We start from the raw sequence: 16,268 nt of genomic DNA, 5'->3' as shown, positions 1-16,268 counted from the left end.
CCTTGACATCAAATTCACCACCTGGCAGTCCACCAGCCGACGTAGTCAACCTGCGCAGACTACCCAAACCGAGTCCCTCCGGCATCCGGAGACGATGATGATTCGTCTCCTCCATTTTTCCCCCTCCTTCATGATGTTCAACACAAGCGTTTCCGCGTTTCCTGAACCACGACGCCACGCCACTGCTGGATACCCGATTTGATTTGGCAAAATACAGAAACCCAGAAAACAGCAACCGACCAAAAAATACAATAACTTATTGTCTATTGCCTTGCATAATACCTGGTGGAGATGGGGAGGTACGTAGTAATTTTAATCTGAGGGAATGCAGGATCTTGTAATGCATGCTCTCAACAGATCTTTCAATGGGGAAAAGATGAGAGAAAGAGAGAGGAAAGCAAAAGGAAAAGAAAAGAGCAAAAAAAAAAAGAATATATGATTGCATAGGCGTCAAGTGGGACAATACTGATAGATCCAAGGCAAATGTTGTATATACAGTGCAACTTGTATGCATTTTGAGCTTCTCTTCAATGTATCTCACTTCATGAAATGAATGCTTTCTTTGTCTTTTAATCCTCGAGGAGTCTTTCTACAGTAAAAGTACAGAGATAACATAGGTATGCTCGTTCCACCAGGGATATCATGATAACAAACGGCAGACCAAACCCCATCATGATCTTAAACAATCATACCACCAACTCCTGAACCAAATATAAAAAGTAATTGTGTTCCAATTCCAACGCCTGATATCTGTACCGGAACCAGTCCGGTAGAAAGAACAACGCCAGATCAATAACTCCTGCCAGGTTATATCAGATTTCCAACCAAATCCAGCGATTATGAAAATAGCTCGCCTTTATACCCGGCCCCCCGTTCCAAATCTCGGCGCCGGTTTGTCCTTGGAATGGCACCTGCAGAACCAGATACATCGGTGATGCTATTAGCTGCAGCCAGCGAGGCCGAGCCACCGCCCTCTTGTTCTTCACGCTCCTCTTCCATTAGAGCCATCTGTTCTTCAAGTTCTTTCTCGGTGTCTTCACGCAGACCGAGAATATCCGGTGGGATGAAGCTCATCTGCACGCTCGGGGCACCCTTAATATACCGGAGCTGCTCATGAACCGCCTCCACTAGGCCCTCAAGATAAGAGCGCGGATTTTTATTCTCGAGACGTCTTATCTCAGAGAGGGGAGGGAAAAGTGAGTAATCAGGACCGAAGTGGTTACGGAATGCCACGGATTCCGGGATTGTCGAGTCAATGACCTGGTCTGCGTCAATGAGGATGGATGTTTCGTGTGCCCAGGCGCGAGAAACATTGCGAGGGGTATAGCCACCGCCACCCACGACGAGGAGGGGTAACCCGAATGTCTTGGTGAAAGCGACACAAGCACCGTGGGCGCGAACATTCAAATTAAAGCAGCCTAGTCGATCACATCCTAGACTGTCAGCACCACACTGAAGGACGATCGCGCCGGGCCGGTAGTTCTCCACGCAGGCACCAATCACTTGGTGATAAAGATCGATGTAAGAATCATCATCGATGCCATCATTTAATGGGACGTTGATGGAATGGTGAGCGCCGGGGTTAAGCGGGTGAGTCGGACCCGTATCGTCGAGGGCACCTGTCCCCGGGAAAAAATTATCCTTGTCATATTTATGAAAAGACACCGTCAACACACGATCCGTAGACCAAAAAGCCTGCTCCACGCCATCACCATGGTGGACGTCGATGTCAATATACATCACGCGCGGATGATGCCGTAGCAGCTGCAAGATTCCCAGAACAATATCATTCACGTAGCAAAAGCCACTTGCTTCAGCCTTCTTGGCATGGTGCAAACCACCAGACCAATTTATAGCGATTTCAGACTGATCGTTACAAAGTTTTCGCGCCGCGTCCACAGTCCCGCCCGCATATAACGAACAGTAATTGTAAAGCCCGTCGAAAATGGGACAGTCATCGCCGAAATTGAATCGCACCACGTTATCACTCTGCTCCGCTCGGTCCATGTCACCAGGCATAACCTGGCGCAAGAAGTCCAAGTAATCCGTCTCGTGGAAGTCAGCGAGTTCTTCGTATGTTGCCGCACGCGCCAGGTACAGGTCCATCGCGTGGTGCATGCCGTACGCCATGACGAGTTGCTTCGTTAAGGTCAGACGCCATGGTTTCATGGGATGCGACTGGCCGAAATGGTGCGACTCGACGGCAGGATTTGCGTGCCAAGATACGCGATAGCCTTGTGGGCGTTGGACTTTGTAGAGTTGGCGTTCGCGAGTGACCTTCTGGTCGAGACTCAGAGTTGTTGAGGGCGCGGCATACTCTTGGACGACGGAAGATCGAGCCATGGAGAAGATTCAGGAGAAAGGGTAGGCGAGGGTCAAGTTGAGGTCGGATTGGGAGGAGACACACTATCCAGAGAGTGGGCGCATTTCACCACGAAAGGGCATTTGAGGTTGTGGAGAAATGAAAATGAGAATGAAATGGATTCAAATCGGCTTGGAGTTTCCACAGTTCTGGAAGGATGACTAAGACGATCTGCGATGAACCCGCATTTGGCAGTCTTTGGAATCGATTGCAGTAGAGAGATATGGCTGAGTATATGACTTAGAATGTCTTGGGGCGGGCAATACAGAAAGTTATTAGAGCCGTCTCTTATCTTTATTTTAATTGTTTGGTCTTTGAATCAAGGGGAGAGGGTTGAACTGGGTTTGTACTTGATCCAAGTTCATTGTGGAGATGCGGGTTGTGCTTAACTACGGAGTATTAGTTAACTAACTATAGCCCTCCTAGTTAGTTATAGAAGACGAACTACTCCGAGTGAGTATATATCTGTCAGTGAGCTACTTAAATACTGATGACCTATGTTATATTTTTATACGACAAAATACGAGATATTCCAAGCTATACCAGTTCATATCCAAACCCATGGGGCTTTGGTCGTGGCAGAGCGTGGAACTGTTAAGCTCTCTATGCTCGTTAGCTTGTGAGAAGATTGCGTCGATAATAACATGGATGAGGTCGATGATTGGTAAATATGGCTTATTAACAAAGTCTATACGGGGAGAATACAAGTTGTTATACATGAGCCCCATCTTTCTATTGGATGCTCATCCTCAAAGAAACCTTGAGTTTGTTACGGCTGGCGGCTGTCGCTTGCCGTATTACGCTTGGTCCACCCTTGACAATCCCTGGCATCTTTCAACTCCCTGCCTAATCCTTGCTACTCCTTTTCCGGAGCTCTATCTACATACATCTATAATGCCACCAGAGAAGAGGGTCACTCGCCCTCGCTTAGCATTCAACTGTCTTGAATGCGGCCGTCAGAAAAGACGCTGCGATAAACTCAAACCTCAATGTACCAACTGTCAACGAGTGGGTAAGACATGCATCTATAATACCGGGACTCGCGATCCGGAGACAGGCCGAGTCTCAAGGCCAAAATTATCCGATGAAACCAAATCTTCCGTCTCACGCTGTTCGCTTGATAATGCAAACCATAATGATGTACCCTCCCGCGCCGAGGATCGCCATGATCTGCCACCGAAGTTCTTTTCGGGAGCAAGAATAGGTCGTGGTGCCCGAGAAAAGTATATAGGCCTTGGATTCTGGGCCTCCTTGAGAGACCATAATATACCAGGGCAATCTTCTATCTATCAAGACCTCTTTTATGGCCAGCCAGATGATCCATCGTCACCAACGCCATATGTCTCATCGGTGACATTGGTAGAAATTCTCACCCAGATTCCAACTCGAGCTGTCTGCGATGCCTTAGTACAGTCTTTTCTTTTGAGAGTACATCCGGCTTTTGCCTTATTAGATATCCCGACCTTTCTTTCTCAATATCAGCTATTCTGGGACTTTCTCGGTACTGAACAGTTGGGCTTACCTACAAACCTACTCGAAGATCCCACCTACATCTGTCTTCTGTGGGCAATCCTCTACGCTGGTGCTTCTGTCCTGACCCATAACGATTGGATCTCTCTTCCTTTGAAGTATTTAGATCAGCGACAGACCATCGATCAGCTGGGTCTCGCCTGCTCTGAAAGTCTGACCGCATGTCGACATACCGATCACCCAACTATCCAATCTTTGACGGCTTCGATACTGTCTTTCCACTTCGACGGTCGTGAGGGATTAAACAAAGACCTTTTTATAAGTACATCCCTGCGCCTGGCGCAAAGTATGGGCCTTCATTATGATTCCGTATACCCAGGCCCAAATTCAAGATGTGCTGAGCATCGGAAATTTCTATGGTGGCATCTAGTCTGGCTAGATGTGCAGACCAGTATCGCCACAGGATTGCCGACATGCTGTAGCAACGATATGGTTCAGGTTTATCAGATGGCCTCAGAGTTCAAGCAATCTTCCTCTGAGACAGCCTCTGGGAGGTATACACCTGAGGTTTCAGTAGTGAAACTATGTGCAATCGGCAGGTTCGAGATGGCAAAGCTGCATCATCAGTTGTTTAGCATCACTCAAAATCTAAGGGAACCAGATCTCAAAGATATCACTCGGCTCATCAAGTCCATGAAGGACTTCCATGGTCGAATGGACAGTTTGATCGCTAAGCTTCCAATACAAGGGATTCCGGAGAAAGGCATGATCCCACCCAGTCTGAAGAATGCCTCGCCACAGACGAGACCAGCACTTTACGAAGATAGTTGCGATGAGCCTACGGTGCTGAGTACATGCACCAGAATAATATTAGCAATGTACAAGCTCGAATCAATGATTGTGTTACAGCAAGCTCTACTCCCAAGACTGAACACAGCAACGACAGCCCCTTCACATTCCTGGAAACGCATTACACGACTATGCCTTCGCTACCTCCAATATTACTTGCAAGTCTGTCGAACACCTTCTTTCAATCCATACTCGTGGTTCTGGCCTTTTTATCACATGCCACGACGATGCATTATCTTGATACTTCATTACCTTGAATTCGCCAGATGTGATGTTAAAGACAGACAGGACCTGTTGCTCTGTGCGGATGAATTCATCAGATATGGGTGCTCAATACCTTTTTTGAGACCGTTGCACAGTGAATCGACATCGCATTCAATGGACTTTCTCATCAAATTGCGACAGCAGCTTTCAATGGTTGGAGAGGACTATGAAAGTGAGATCGTCATCAATATGTCAAAGCATGTTTCTGTGTCAGACTCAGCGAGTGTACCAAAACATGTAGAATATTTGGAAGGGCTATTTGATGGTGAATTCTGGGCTTCCCTTGGGTAGCTCTGATGGAGCGAAGTACAGTCAACACTAAATTGAGAGAACTAACAAAGTCACCAGTACTGCTAGTAGCATGTGTAGTATACTCAAACGGGACTAGGACTAATGAAAAGGAAGTGCTAGTACTTGACCATTCTCTTCCAAGGGGATATAATTAGATGTATGTTCATTAACTTATCCCCCCTCATCTTCTCAAAGTTTCCGGCCATAGTCTCCTCAAAACAGACTGATCCGTCCTCAAACAAATAAGCCTCGTTATTATTCAATGGTATTAGCTAACGTAAAGTTTACAGAATGATGAAAGATTGAATCTTTTTTTTTTGAAATATCTCCCATATGTAATCTAATTACACCAACTAGTAATAGATATCTAGTCCCTGCGGATGAAGTAAGTTCGAGGTCGAGACATGTCTCGAACCCTAAGAAGAGGATCGAGATCTCATACGATTGGTGAATTGTCTTCCATCCACGGTTTCCAGTTCTGAGCTTTTCTTACCAGATAAAGCGTTGGATTGCAGTGTATAGATCATTCGACCGAAGAATGACTCAGCTTCTAGCCGACATCAAGAGCTACCATGGGTCTCTACTCTCTAATATGCATATTGCAACTACTTCCCGTGGGGGAATTCGATTTACAAGTTCCTAAACAAGAAATCTTTGTATGACAATGAAGCCAGTACATTCAACTCACTGGGTTAGATGTGAGTACATATGTACTCCTGCTATACAGGATGCCCCACTCTCACTAGCAGCCACGGAAAACCCCCCGAGACCTTAAAAGTACTATGCATTTTTTTTTCATGCAGACATCGGCCAGTCAATATACTAAGTCAATGGTGATTTGAGAAGCCTATTTTAATCTTAGGAGCTTCCTCTCTCTCTCAATATGTAGAATATCATATTAGTGTAGGACATGACTCGGCAAAAGCGAGAAAAGGCCGAACCATGACACAAGTGCCCGGTATCGGCACCCGTCGGCTCAGTCAAGTGGAGAGCGCATCATCGTCGACCAGTTTCATGGTGGGGAAGAAAAGTGAAGAAAAGCTTGGTGGCACACGTGGAAAAGGCTCTTTAAAAAGAGAGACAACCTTAGAATTAAGAAAAAAATCGCTCAGCTTTGATTTTCTATCAATTACAGCTCACACTCGCACTCCTTCATTCAGCTTGATTCTCTATATCTGACCGTTAATTCTTGAAACGTCATGGCTCTCCCTTCGGCAGCAACCAATCTCCGCCGAACTTTGGCAGATCCAAATGGCTTCGTAGTAGCGCCGGGTGTCTATGATGGAATGTCTGCACGATTGGCACTCGCCGCTGGTTTTGATGCGCTGTACATGGTAAGTCACTGGGTCGGAGTTGGTTAATACTGCAGTAGTTCGCCAATGCTAACAGCATAGACCGGTGCGGGCACAGCAGCCTCTGTCCACGGACAAGCAGATCTAGGAATCTGCACACTAAACGATATGCGTGCCAACGCAGAGATGCTAGCAAATCTCTCGCCTAGCACACCGCTCATCGCAGATGCTGATACCGGATATGGCGGCCCAATTATGGTAGCCCGAACCACAGAGCAGTACGCGCGCTCGGGAGTGGCAGGTTTCCATATCGAAGACCAAGTCCAGACCAAACGATGCGGTCACCTCTCAGGAAAATTGCTTGTCGATAAGGAGGCCTATACAACCCGAATCAGGGCTGCCGTTCAAGCACGTCAACGGCTCGGAAGTGACATCGTGGTGATTGCACGCACAGATGCCCTACAATCGCTCGGGTACGAGGAGAGCCTGGCACGTCTTCGATCAGCGCGTGATGCTGGCGCTGACGTGGGCTTTCTTGAGGGGATAACATCCCGTGAAATGGCGCGCCAGGCTGTTCAAGACCTTGCGCCGTGGCCCTTGCTGCTTAATATGGTTGAGCACGGTTCAACCCCGAATATTTCGGCGGCGGAGGCGCGGGAGCTTGGATTTCGCATTATTATATTCCCGTTTGCGACGATTGGACCTGCGCTCACGGCGATGCGTGAGGGGCTGGAGAAGTTGAAGAGGGATGGCATTCCTGGACTGGATAAAGAGTTAACGCCGCAGATGCTATTTCGGGTGTGTGGACTGGATCGCAGTGTTCAGTTAGATGCGGAGGCTGGCGGAAGCGCCTTTGAAGGTGGCGTTGACCTGCGCGAAAAATGATTTAGGGCCAAGCTCAGGTACCGTACGGTGTATGTACATCGTACGGAGTACCCCGTCCTCACTATACTGATCTGATCGTCTGGCTGGAGGACTGATTGATGCCTTGTTGGCTGGGGGATTGTTGTAGCAAGTGGTGTTGAACTCCGTAAATAGCAATGGACCCCACTGAATTGAACAGAATCGTGCATCTTTGCTCTCTTTGTAAGCCAGGCACCACGAGGCTGAGGGTTGAAGATTTAATCTCGCGCGTTTCAGAATGTCTTCGGTGCCGCTTGGGGCGGGCGCAGATCGTAGTGTGAACCACGGAACACTCTCCCGTTTCTGCACCACATCTAGCCCATACTCTATTCATGTGTACACTTCGTACACGAGGATATCACAAAATGATAATTATAGTATACGCGATGGGGCCATGCACTATAATTGAATCCCGATAATCCCAGCAGGACTTTGTACTAGCTGGAACAAGCCAAGTGCAGTTAAAGTTTCTCGGGATGCTCAGGATGCCGACAAACTCACACGTCGCAGTCAGGGCAATGCATGTTGCACCATCGTACTGTCATAGTGGATCAGTATCAAAAAAGACTCAGCGCCACTCACATGCTGAGTGGATGAAGATGGTGGGCCCGGAAAATTCGAGGCCAACGATTCTTCTCGCACTTTGTACCTTACAGGTCGTCTCCCTCGCGCACTGTACCTCTGCTTTGACCCATTTACCGGTAGGGGATGGAGCCCCGGTGCAAATCGTCTCCCGTTGGCCGATCGTCTGGGCCAGACCTATCGGATTGGATAGAGCATGATCATGAGCGGTGAATAAAGCGAATTGATGAGTTGTGCTGAGATAAGTTGGGCGCGTAGAAAAGTCAAAGCAGAAACCCGACGTGTCACGAGTGTGTGCTTGCGATGACAGTTATTGTAGATGAGCCCAAGAACACCCAAGATGTTTGGCAAGGACTGGGTGAACAGAAAGGGATTGGCATTAAGGCGTGCCTTGGAGGACGACGACACGTAAGACAGGGGCAGGCTGCACCGATTGGATGTTGTGGGGAACGGCCAGATGTGGCGGAGGCGTATTGTCTTGGGGGGCGTCGAGGGTCAATTATTTTGAGAGTTAGGGTCTTTTCAGGGTCTATTCAGGGTCTGATAATTGTGTGAAAGGGTCTTGTGAACAGAATGATGATCTTGAGGGTATAGAATAGCATTCCAATAGACAACATTCCGATGTCACACGTGTTTGGCAGGAGATGTACTATACAATATCAAGTTGACTCAATAAAGAAGAATACGCAACCTGATCAAAAAAAAAATGGGACTGTGCAGTGTAGCAATACTTGGCCAAGCAGAGATAGCCCAGTCACTGGGGAAGTACCAGTACATTGAGAGTGTACAGACGGTAAACAACTGGGCATCCACGGTCTGGACTAATCGACAGATCCACTTTTGACTCCATTATTGTTGATTCCATCCAATCATAGCTGATATCATCTCAGGTACCACTTCTATCCAGCCAATCACAGACCATCTGCCCCTGATCCAAGATTGCACTTCACTGCAGTGTACCAAAGTAGGGTCTCCCCTGAAGGGTTCTCACGGCCACCCCCCCATAATAATAAATTATACTAAACCCACTCCTGGCCCCATCTTTGCCCTTCTTTCCCACCTCCCTCTCTTACCACACACTCTTTTGCAGTTCATTTTCTTCCAGAGCGTTTCTGCTCTTGTCATTCTTTGAATCTCACAGAACTGCACACTTTCCTTTCCAAAAATGCACTTCAAGAACGCTGCCATTTTGGCAACGGCCCTGACCGCTGGGTCTGCCGTTGCTCGCCTTCACGGTCATGAGCGCCGCCATGCTCATCCTAAGTTGGACCTCGAGGAGGCTCCTGCTGCTCCCGCTACCACTGAGCCCCCCCCACCGCCGATGTCGAGAAGCGTGGTGAAATGGTCTATGCCACCATCGACGGTGTCCTTCAGTCCTGGATCAACAACTGGTTCGGTGAGGTCTCGGAGTCCACTTCCACCTCCACCTCCACCTCTACTTCCTCCTCTACCACCGCCACCCCTGTTCCCGAATTCACTGCCTATCCCAGCAACGTCGAGTCTACCGTAAGCGCCGGGCCTGCTGCCACCGGCTCTTCTGGCTCCGGATCTTCAGGCTCTGGCTCTGGCTCCGGTTCCGGCTCCAGCGCCTCTGGCAACTGGCATGCCACCCCCGCCAACGGAGAATTCAGCAGAAAGGGTTTCGGTGCCACTACTGCTCCCAAAAACACTGGCAATCTTGATTGGGATTACGTTGGCAACGTTGGCTCGCCTTGGGGTAGCAACATCATTCTCGTCGACGAGGCTGATGCCAGCTCGTATAAGCACGTCATCCGTTTCGAGGGTGCTCATGATGAGCCCTACAACATTCTCTTCTGGAACACATATGGTCCCGACGGCAAGATGGATGGTTTCTGGGCTCCCCACGCTGCTCTGAAGTTCTCTCTCCCCAAGGGTGCTGTCAAGTACGTCGCCATCGACGACAACTCTCAAGGTGGCTGGGCTGCCGCTCAGGGTGAGATCCCCACCACCAACTTTGGACAGTACGCCTCCACCTGGGGTGAATTCGACATGAGCAACACCAAGAACGATGGAAACTCCGGCTATGATGTTTCCTGCATCATTGCTCAGCTCAACAACCTCGACATCCAGGGTATGCGTATCTGTGACCACAACGGTGATGAGTGCTCTTACATCGGTAAGGGTCTCCTCGGCCTCCTTAATGCCTACACCTCCGCCGACCAGGGTGACAAGACCCTAGCTGTCAAGAAACAGCCCGGCCCCGTCCGTCTCGTCGTTGACCTCGACTACGCTTAAGCGTGTCATGGTACGTTTCTTGTTTGACTTATTTGCGCACATGATTCTTGCCGGCAAGGTCTTTGCAATTGGTGCCAAGTTCTGTGTCCGCGCAGGTACCGTTCTCCGTCCGAAGCAGGGAATGAAGCCCTGTCCACTTTTTACCTTCCGCCAACAACCCATCAGACACACTTTGTCTTTTTCGATCTGATTGGGGTAGTTACATACCTTTGCGTGATCATGACCTGCGTTTCTTATGATTCTTTGTACATATACCACTTGCGTTATTAGTTCATATTGAATTTTCCTTCTTCCGAGACTCTTGTCTTCTGTTCTGCTCTTGGATCTTCGTAGGCTCCCAACAGCCTATCATTGTTTCAACCTTGGGTACCAGTGTTCATTGAAAAAGCCACCCCGGAAGTAGCCGTGCGAGCAGAGTAGAAAGAAAAAGGTGGGGAATTGAATCAGACCGAGAAGTAAGAATGTAATGAGGCTAAAATAAGATTCAAGTGAGCGGCGGCTGGCCTCTTTATAACTTATCTTAGCGCCTGGAACTGTTGGTTCTAATATAGGTGTGCGGTCTGCTGCAGGATGCATGTTGGACATGCAACTAAGGCTCTTTAGCCTGGGGGCCATTCCCATCACACTTCACAGCGCCTATTTGAAACGCTCGGTGTCTGGCCAGATGCATAACGATGGAGGCTCCTTGTCGGCGGTTAGCACTTTTTATCCCTCAGGCTTCCAAGAACTATCAATATTCTAGCCCGGCGGTACTTCTTGTCTCTTTAGTGGTTACATTCCCGCTCCGCTCAAGGGTCGCTTATCCTGAACGTACTTAAATATTTCACGCACCTCCTGCGCATTTGCCCCTCTTCTTGATGGCTAGCTCATTATAATCCCTGCATATCTCATTAGCGTAAGTACCTTTTGCTACGCTACTTCTAGATGTAACAAAGATCGCCGCGGATGTGGGCGGCTGCCAAGTTAAGACCTATGAGTGATCCTTGACATGCGGGCCCTAGTATGTACGCCAAGTGATATCCGCTCATGTTGGTATCACTCTAGAGTGAGTTCTCCCCCATCTTGCGTTGATAGAGGTCTCTTCATTGGACAGGGGAACAGAATAGTGGACCGCCTCGCGCTCATCAAGCCCTTGAACCCTCCCAAATGCGAGACAAACATTGCAGTAGTATAAGCATGGGCGAACCTCGCGGGCTATCTCACAAATCTGAAACTGCTTTTCCTTTTCTTTTCCTATGTTTCTATATACTACTGGTTGTGGGAATCCTCTCACGTCTTGAACTACGATGATGGCCAGGCAGTATACTCCTGGCGAAGACCGCGATCTTCTTGGTCAAAGATCTAATTTATTTTCCCATACCGTTCGCCCTAGTCGGTCTTCTTCAAGAGAAAATAGTAATGGGAGTGTTGTCTCCAGTGAAGTCTCCAGTCTAAGTGATACCAGTGAAAGCATACACCAATCTCAACATCAGACCTACCACGATCCTCACATTTCCGACTATAATGAAGAGCAAACTTGTGTTCATAAAACAAGCTGGATACCATATACATTCACTCATCCTTTTCTTGGTATACTGTGCTTGACCTCTCTTGGACTATGTCTCACGGTCTTTTTACTGTGGTGGAAGTCTTCTACGAATTATGGCTTGGGTGCTGATGATGGGTCGTCTGCTTTACTATTTGGCTGGCGATACAGTCCAACCCTGATTGCCGTCATATACGTTCAAATGACGACTGTGCTCTTTGAGGATATCAAACGCACAGAGACATATGCTCGACTGGCACGGCCAGATGGTGCAGAGGCCTCGTCTAGTATACTCAAATCTCCAGGAGCCTGGTGGAATGCATTATACGACGGTTTCGCGAAGAAGAGAAATGGTTCGCGCAGTATAACTTTGATCTGTGCATCCCTCCTTAATATATTTGGATTCATGGCTATCTCACCACTTTCCTCCGCTATCCTTTTCTCGGAAGACGTAGTGGTTCCTAAGTATACTGGATTTACAACCCTTACACCAATGGAGGGCTCACCTTTACCCATTGATGCGGACCGAACAACACACTTCCGTACAATTGCCAATCTGCTTCAAAATGTCTCGACATCTCCTTGGATCACGGACGACTATACGATTCTTCCCTTTTGGCCGGCAGACATGCAAGATGCGCCGATAACATCCTTGCCAACGAGTTCCTCACAGGCATGGCAAGCGGAGACCACCATGTTCAAGAGCCATATGAACTGTACACAGATGACAATGGATCGTCAAACCACAATTGATGGGGAATACAATTATCATGATCAGAAGAACCCATCTGTATCGACTATCTGGTCTTCGCCTGACGAGTGCAAATACGGCCTTTCGATAGAAAAGGTTTTCTTGAATGGTGGAGGTAGTTGGTCAGACGCGTCTACATTTTCTAATGCTCTCCAGCCCCTCATTGGCGGATATGGTCCTCAAGGCCGAGCAAACAGCACGAGTCAATGTGATAATCGAGATATAATAATCCTGGCTAGTCCTTCGAACGCAACAGGCGGTGACCTCTCAGCTCATCTTTGTGACAGCACCTATTATATGGCGAATGTGACAGCGAGGCTCGCTCTGGACGGTAACGAGCCTGAGATCTCTTACGACGAGACTGAATTTGAGAAAAATAAAGTGGTGATCCCAAATAATCTGCTAAACACGACACTGTTCCGCAATCTCACTCTAGATGAGAATTGGCCGACATACATGATCTCGATTATGTACAAGGACGGAAGAGTTCTTGGAGGACCAACTATCCTCCTGGGAGCTCTTTATGACTACGATGTGGCTGCCATAGTCAACGATCCAAACTGGACAAAATCAGCAGCCAAGGCAAAGCAACGTTTCTTTGGCGAGGTCTTGCAGGCAGCTCTGACTCGCCAGGACGCCTCTCGGCAAAGCTTTATGCAGGGCTACATCCATGATGTCGAATCTCGAGTAGTAGTTCAAGCTGGTCCTTCAATTACTCTGGGGGTTTTGCTCGCGATTTCGTTCTTCTTGGCACTTACGATATGGCGGTTCTCTCGTCAGCAATATCGGCCATTGCATTTGACGGACGATCCGGCATCCACCATAGGTACAGCTCGCTTGATTACGCATACATCAGCAACAAAACTGGGGTTTCGGAGTTTCAAGCAGCCCTCCGATAAATACCTGCGCGAAAAATTGATGGATGAACGGTTCATTACGGACTCTCAGGGCCTTTACCGGGTGAATGAAGATGATATTATTGTCAACGAGACATCACAGTCAGAAAATGGAGCACCGGCCTTGTTTCGACTGCCCGCCCTCCTTTCTCTTGCAACGATCCTCATAGTGGTAGTAGTTGGCATTTCTGTACTGTATCACTTTGCTGAGACCTCCGGGTTATATGAAAAGGCATTCGTCTATCAGGTCAAAGTCTCATTCATTAATAATGGTCTATCATCAGTAGCGCCATTTGCAATGATTCCCACCGTGATTGCAACTGCCATTGGTCTGTGGTGGAGCGCAATGGATGACAACTTTCGTCGCCTTCAACCGTTTCTTGCGATGTCTAAAGGAAATCCCTCGATTTCCCGCGGCGCTGGCCTTTCATACAGGTCATCGTTCTGGTTATGGGCATGTGCGAAAGCTGCTTTGAATAAACATTGGCTTCTTGCCTTTCTTACATTGGGAAGCTCCCTTTCACCTGTTTGTAAGTTTGAAATATAGAATACTAAGGCCTAAACCCAACTAATCATATGATCTGATATCTAGTCACAACCACTATGTCCGCCTTGTTCGATCGAGGACCAGGGATTGTATCTCAGCCAGTTACACTAGACCGAACTTTGGAACTCCGTGAGATTCCATTTGTCTTTCCTGCATCGCAGTCACTATACCCAAATCAGTTGAACGATTATGCAGGTGGGATTCTTTCAGACCTTTACGCCAATCTTTCGACACATTGGATGTACACTGCGACAATTCAACTCACATTGAATGGTACTCAACCGGCATGGAGCAAGGACGGTTGGAGTTTCTTGCCAGCCAAACTGGACAATCTCCGTGATGTTGAATTACCAAATAATCTTGATGAATCTGAACAAACGCTCGACGGATCCTATTCCAATATCACGTTCACCACTCCCGCGATGCGAGGTCGTATTGAGTGCAGCCAGCCTCCCATGCAGGCATTGAGAAATCTCTCGAACTGGCTTACCTATCGTGACTTTGAAAATAGCACTATATGGAACAAATCAACAATACCCCATGACATGCAAAGAGGATATCAACTGGGGCAAACATGGGGGAACAGGAATACGGCATCTGAGATTACGCCTTTTACTTTCCCGGCCAACTTATCAGAATGCATTGGCTGTACAAGTGTGTTCGTGAACCCGGGTCAAATCCAATGTTGTGACAATAGTAGCAGCAATGCCTGGGATCCGAGCGTGGTAGTCGGGTACTGGTCCCCCAATGTCAGTCCTGATAAATGGAGCGTACGATCCTGGCAACACAACTTCACGGCCAAGTTCTTCCACGGAAACGCCGTGACGGGCATTAAAAATAATGATCATCTCTCCTCTTCAGACCCCAACATCGCGAATCTTGGCATAGTGTTCACCAGCCCGCCATCCGCATCATTCCTAACCTGTAGGCCGCTGGTCGAATCTGCCAACGCAGAAATCACAGTCAACCCCGAAACCGGGGTAGTTCAAAGTTTCAATATCACCGACGAGCCAAGGGAACGTGAGAATGCGTTTTCTGACAATTTCTTGCCGCATAACAAAACCAAAGTAGACAGAGACAATGTCAAATTGAGATACAACGTTACAGTGAGGTAAGTACTTCAGGGCTTTATTTTGGCACACTATATACTATTACCCCATCCCCGCGGATCTTTCGGCTAACGAAAAAAATACTAAAGCTACGGCCGATTATTCATGGCATCTATGTTGACGGCTGCTGATACCTTCGGCATTTCCGGTGCCAGTCACGGCTCAGGTTACATATTGGAAGACCTGAAAGACAATACTTACAACATCCGAGACGAGATCAACGGCCTGAATATGGACTTTATGACATATTCCATGTACACTTTGGCAGGAAGAGATCCGAAAAGGCTATCAGATCCAGACACGTTCAACGAACTTGCGCAGAGAACGTTCGCCACGTTCTTCCAGCATTTCGTCAGCAATGAGATCTCGATGGAGACTGGAAGCTGGGGCTATCAGAAAATCAACGCCAGTCTACCGAAAGAACTTGGTCCAGGCCTTGAGATTGAAAATAACTATCTCCCCGGAACAAAGGCCAGCAAGCACCAGGATGTAATGCATCCTATCTCCCATACAAACCGCACGGTAGAAGCACGACTGACACGCCGAGTGGAACTTCTTCAAATGAATTCCGTTGCTGTCTGGCTTAGCATCAGTATAATGGCATGGCTAATAATAACCACGGTCGTTGTAGCATTACTACAGAAACGATATTTCGGCAGCCTTGTCCGAAACGTGGAGTGCTTGGGGGACGTCCTGGTTTTGATAGCTGGTAGTACCAACCTCCTCCAAGTTGTTCGGGAGATTCAAGCTGGACGATTGTTGCCGGAGAGTTATGAGCACCTTCGGACGAAATTGGGGTGGTTTGTTGATGAGGACGGTGGGTTACGCTGGGGTGTTGAGATGGAGGAAAGTTATGGGGAGGGACCTGGGGTACATTGGATTTCTGCTCCGTATCTCTCTAAGGAGAAGGGGAGTAAGACGTGGAATTTGGGTGATGAGCAGAGGTCTGTATAAGTAGATCAGACCGAGATAATGAGATTGGGGATGTTGAAGTACATGGAATATCGATTCCTTCAATACATAGCATATAATGCTCGAGTTAAACAGTAATGAAATGTCTATGATACAGTTGTTTTTTGGGATCTGTCGGCCCTTCTCGCTTGAAATATGGAAATAAACAAACACGCCGTTGATGAATTGATGCCGATGAACTGCCGGCAATCTTCCCTCG

At 48.0% G+C, this 16,268-nt stretch overlaps 5 protein-coding genes across 5 annotated transcripts; 4 read left to right on the top strand and 1 right to left on the bottom strand.

The window, feature by feature from the left end:
• Nucleotides 1-837: 837 nt before the first annotated feature.
• hosA (histone deacetylase HOS2) lies at nucleotides 838-2,343 on the bottom strand (the record flags this gene model as incomplete). Its single annotated transcript, XM_056643478.1, has 1 exon — nucleotides 838-2,343. The coding sequence occupies one exon, from the start codon at nucleotides 2,341-2,343 to the stop codon at nucleotides 838-840; it is 1,506 nt and encodes a 501-aa protein (XP_056502890.1).
• Nucleotides 2,344-3,256: 913 nt separating this feature from the next.
• N7469_004557 (uncharacterized protein) lies at nucleotides 3,257-5,236 on the top strand (the record flags this gene model as incomplete). The annotated part of the gene is made up of 1 exon (XM_056643477.1): nucleotides 3,257-5,236. One exon carries the CDS (start codon nucleotides 3,257-3,259, stop codon nucleotides 5,234-5,236), a length of 1,980 nt encoding a protein of 659 aa, XP_056502889.1.
• Nucleotides 5,237-6,435: 1,199 nt separating this feature from the next.
• N7469_004556 (isocitrate lyase/PEP mutase family protein) lies at nucleotides 6,436-7,413 on the top strand (the record flags this gene model as incomplete). The annotated part of the gene is made up of 2 exons (XM_056643476.1): nucleotides 6,436-6,570; nucleotides 6,631-7,413. 2 exons carry the CDS (start codon nucleotides 6,436-6,438, stop codon nucleotides 7,411-7,413), a joined length of 918 nt encoding a protein of 305 aa, XP_056502888.1.
• A 1,765-nt stretch (nucleotides 7,414-9,178) lies between these two features.
• aspf4 (allergen Asp F4) lies at nucleotides 9,179-10,269 on the top strand (the record flags this gene model as incomplete). The annotated part of the gene is given in 2 exon segments (XM_056643475.1): nucleotides 9,179-9,376; nucleotides 9,388-10,269. 2 exon segments carry the CDS (start codon nucleotides 9,179-9,181, stop codon nucleotides 10,267-10,269), a joined length of 1,080 nt encoding a protein of 359 aa, XP_056502887.1.
• Nucleotides 10,270-11,555: 1,286 nt separating this feature from the next.
• On the top strand, nucleotides 11,556-16,039 carry N7469_004554 (DUF3433 domain-containing protein; the record flags this gene model as incomplete). The annotated part of the gene is made up of 3 exons (XM_056643474.1): nucleotides 11,556-13,971; nucleotides 14,034-15,099; nucleotides 15,187-16,039. Coding segments are annotated over 3 exons (4,335 nt in total), but the record flags the coding sequence as incomplete, so codon positions are not given.
• Between the last annotated feature and the right edge of the window lie 229 nt (nucleotides 16,040-16,268).

This window comes from Penicillium citrinum, assembly GCF_028827155.1.
Source record: "Penicillium citrinum strain IBT 23319 chromosome Unknown utg000003l:1.0-4596430.0:1.0-4598250.0, whole genome shotgun sequence".
NCBI classification, from domain to species: Eukaryota; Fungi; Ascomycota; class Eurotiomycetes; order Eurotiales; family Aspergillaceae; genus Penicillium; species Penicillium citrinum.
The sequence above is the reverse complement of the archived record's forward strand: the minus strand, read 5'-3'. Positions and strand labels throughout refer to the sequence as shown.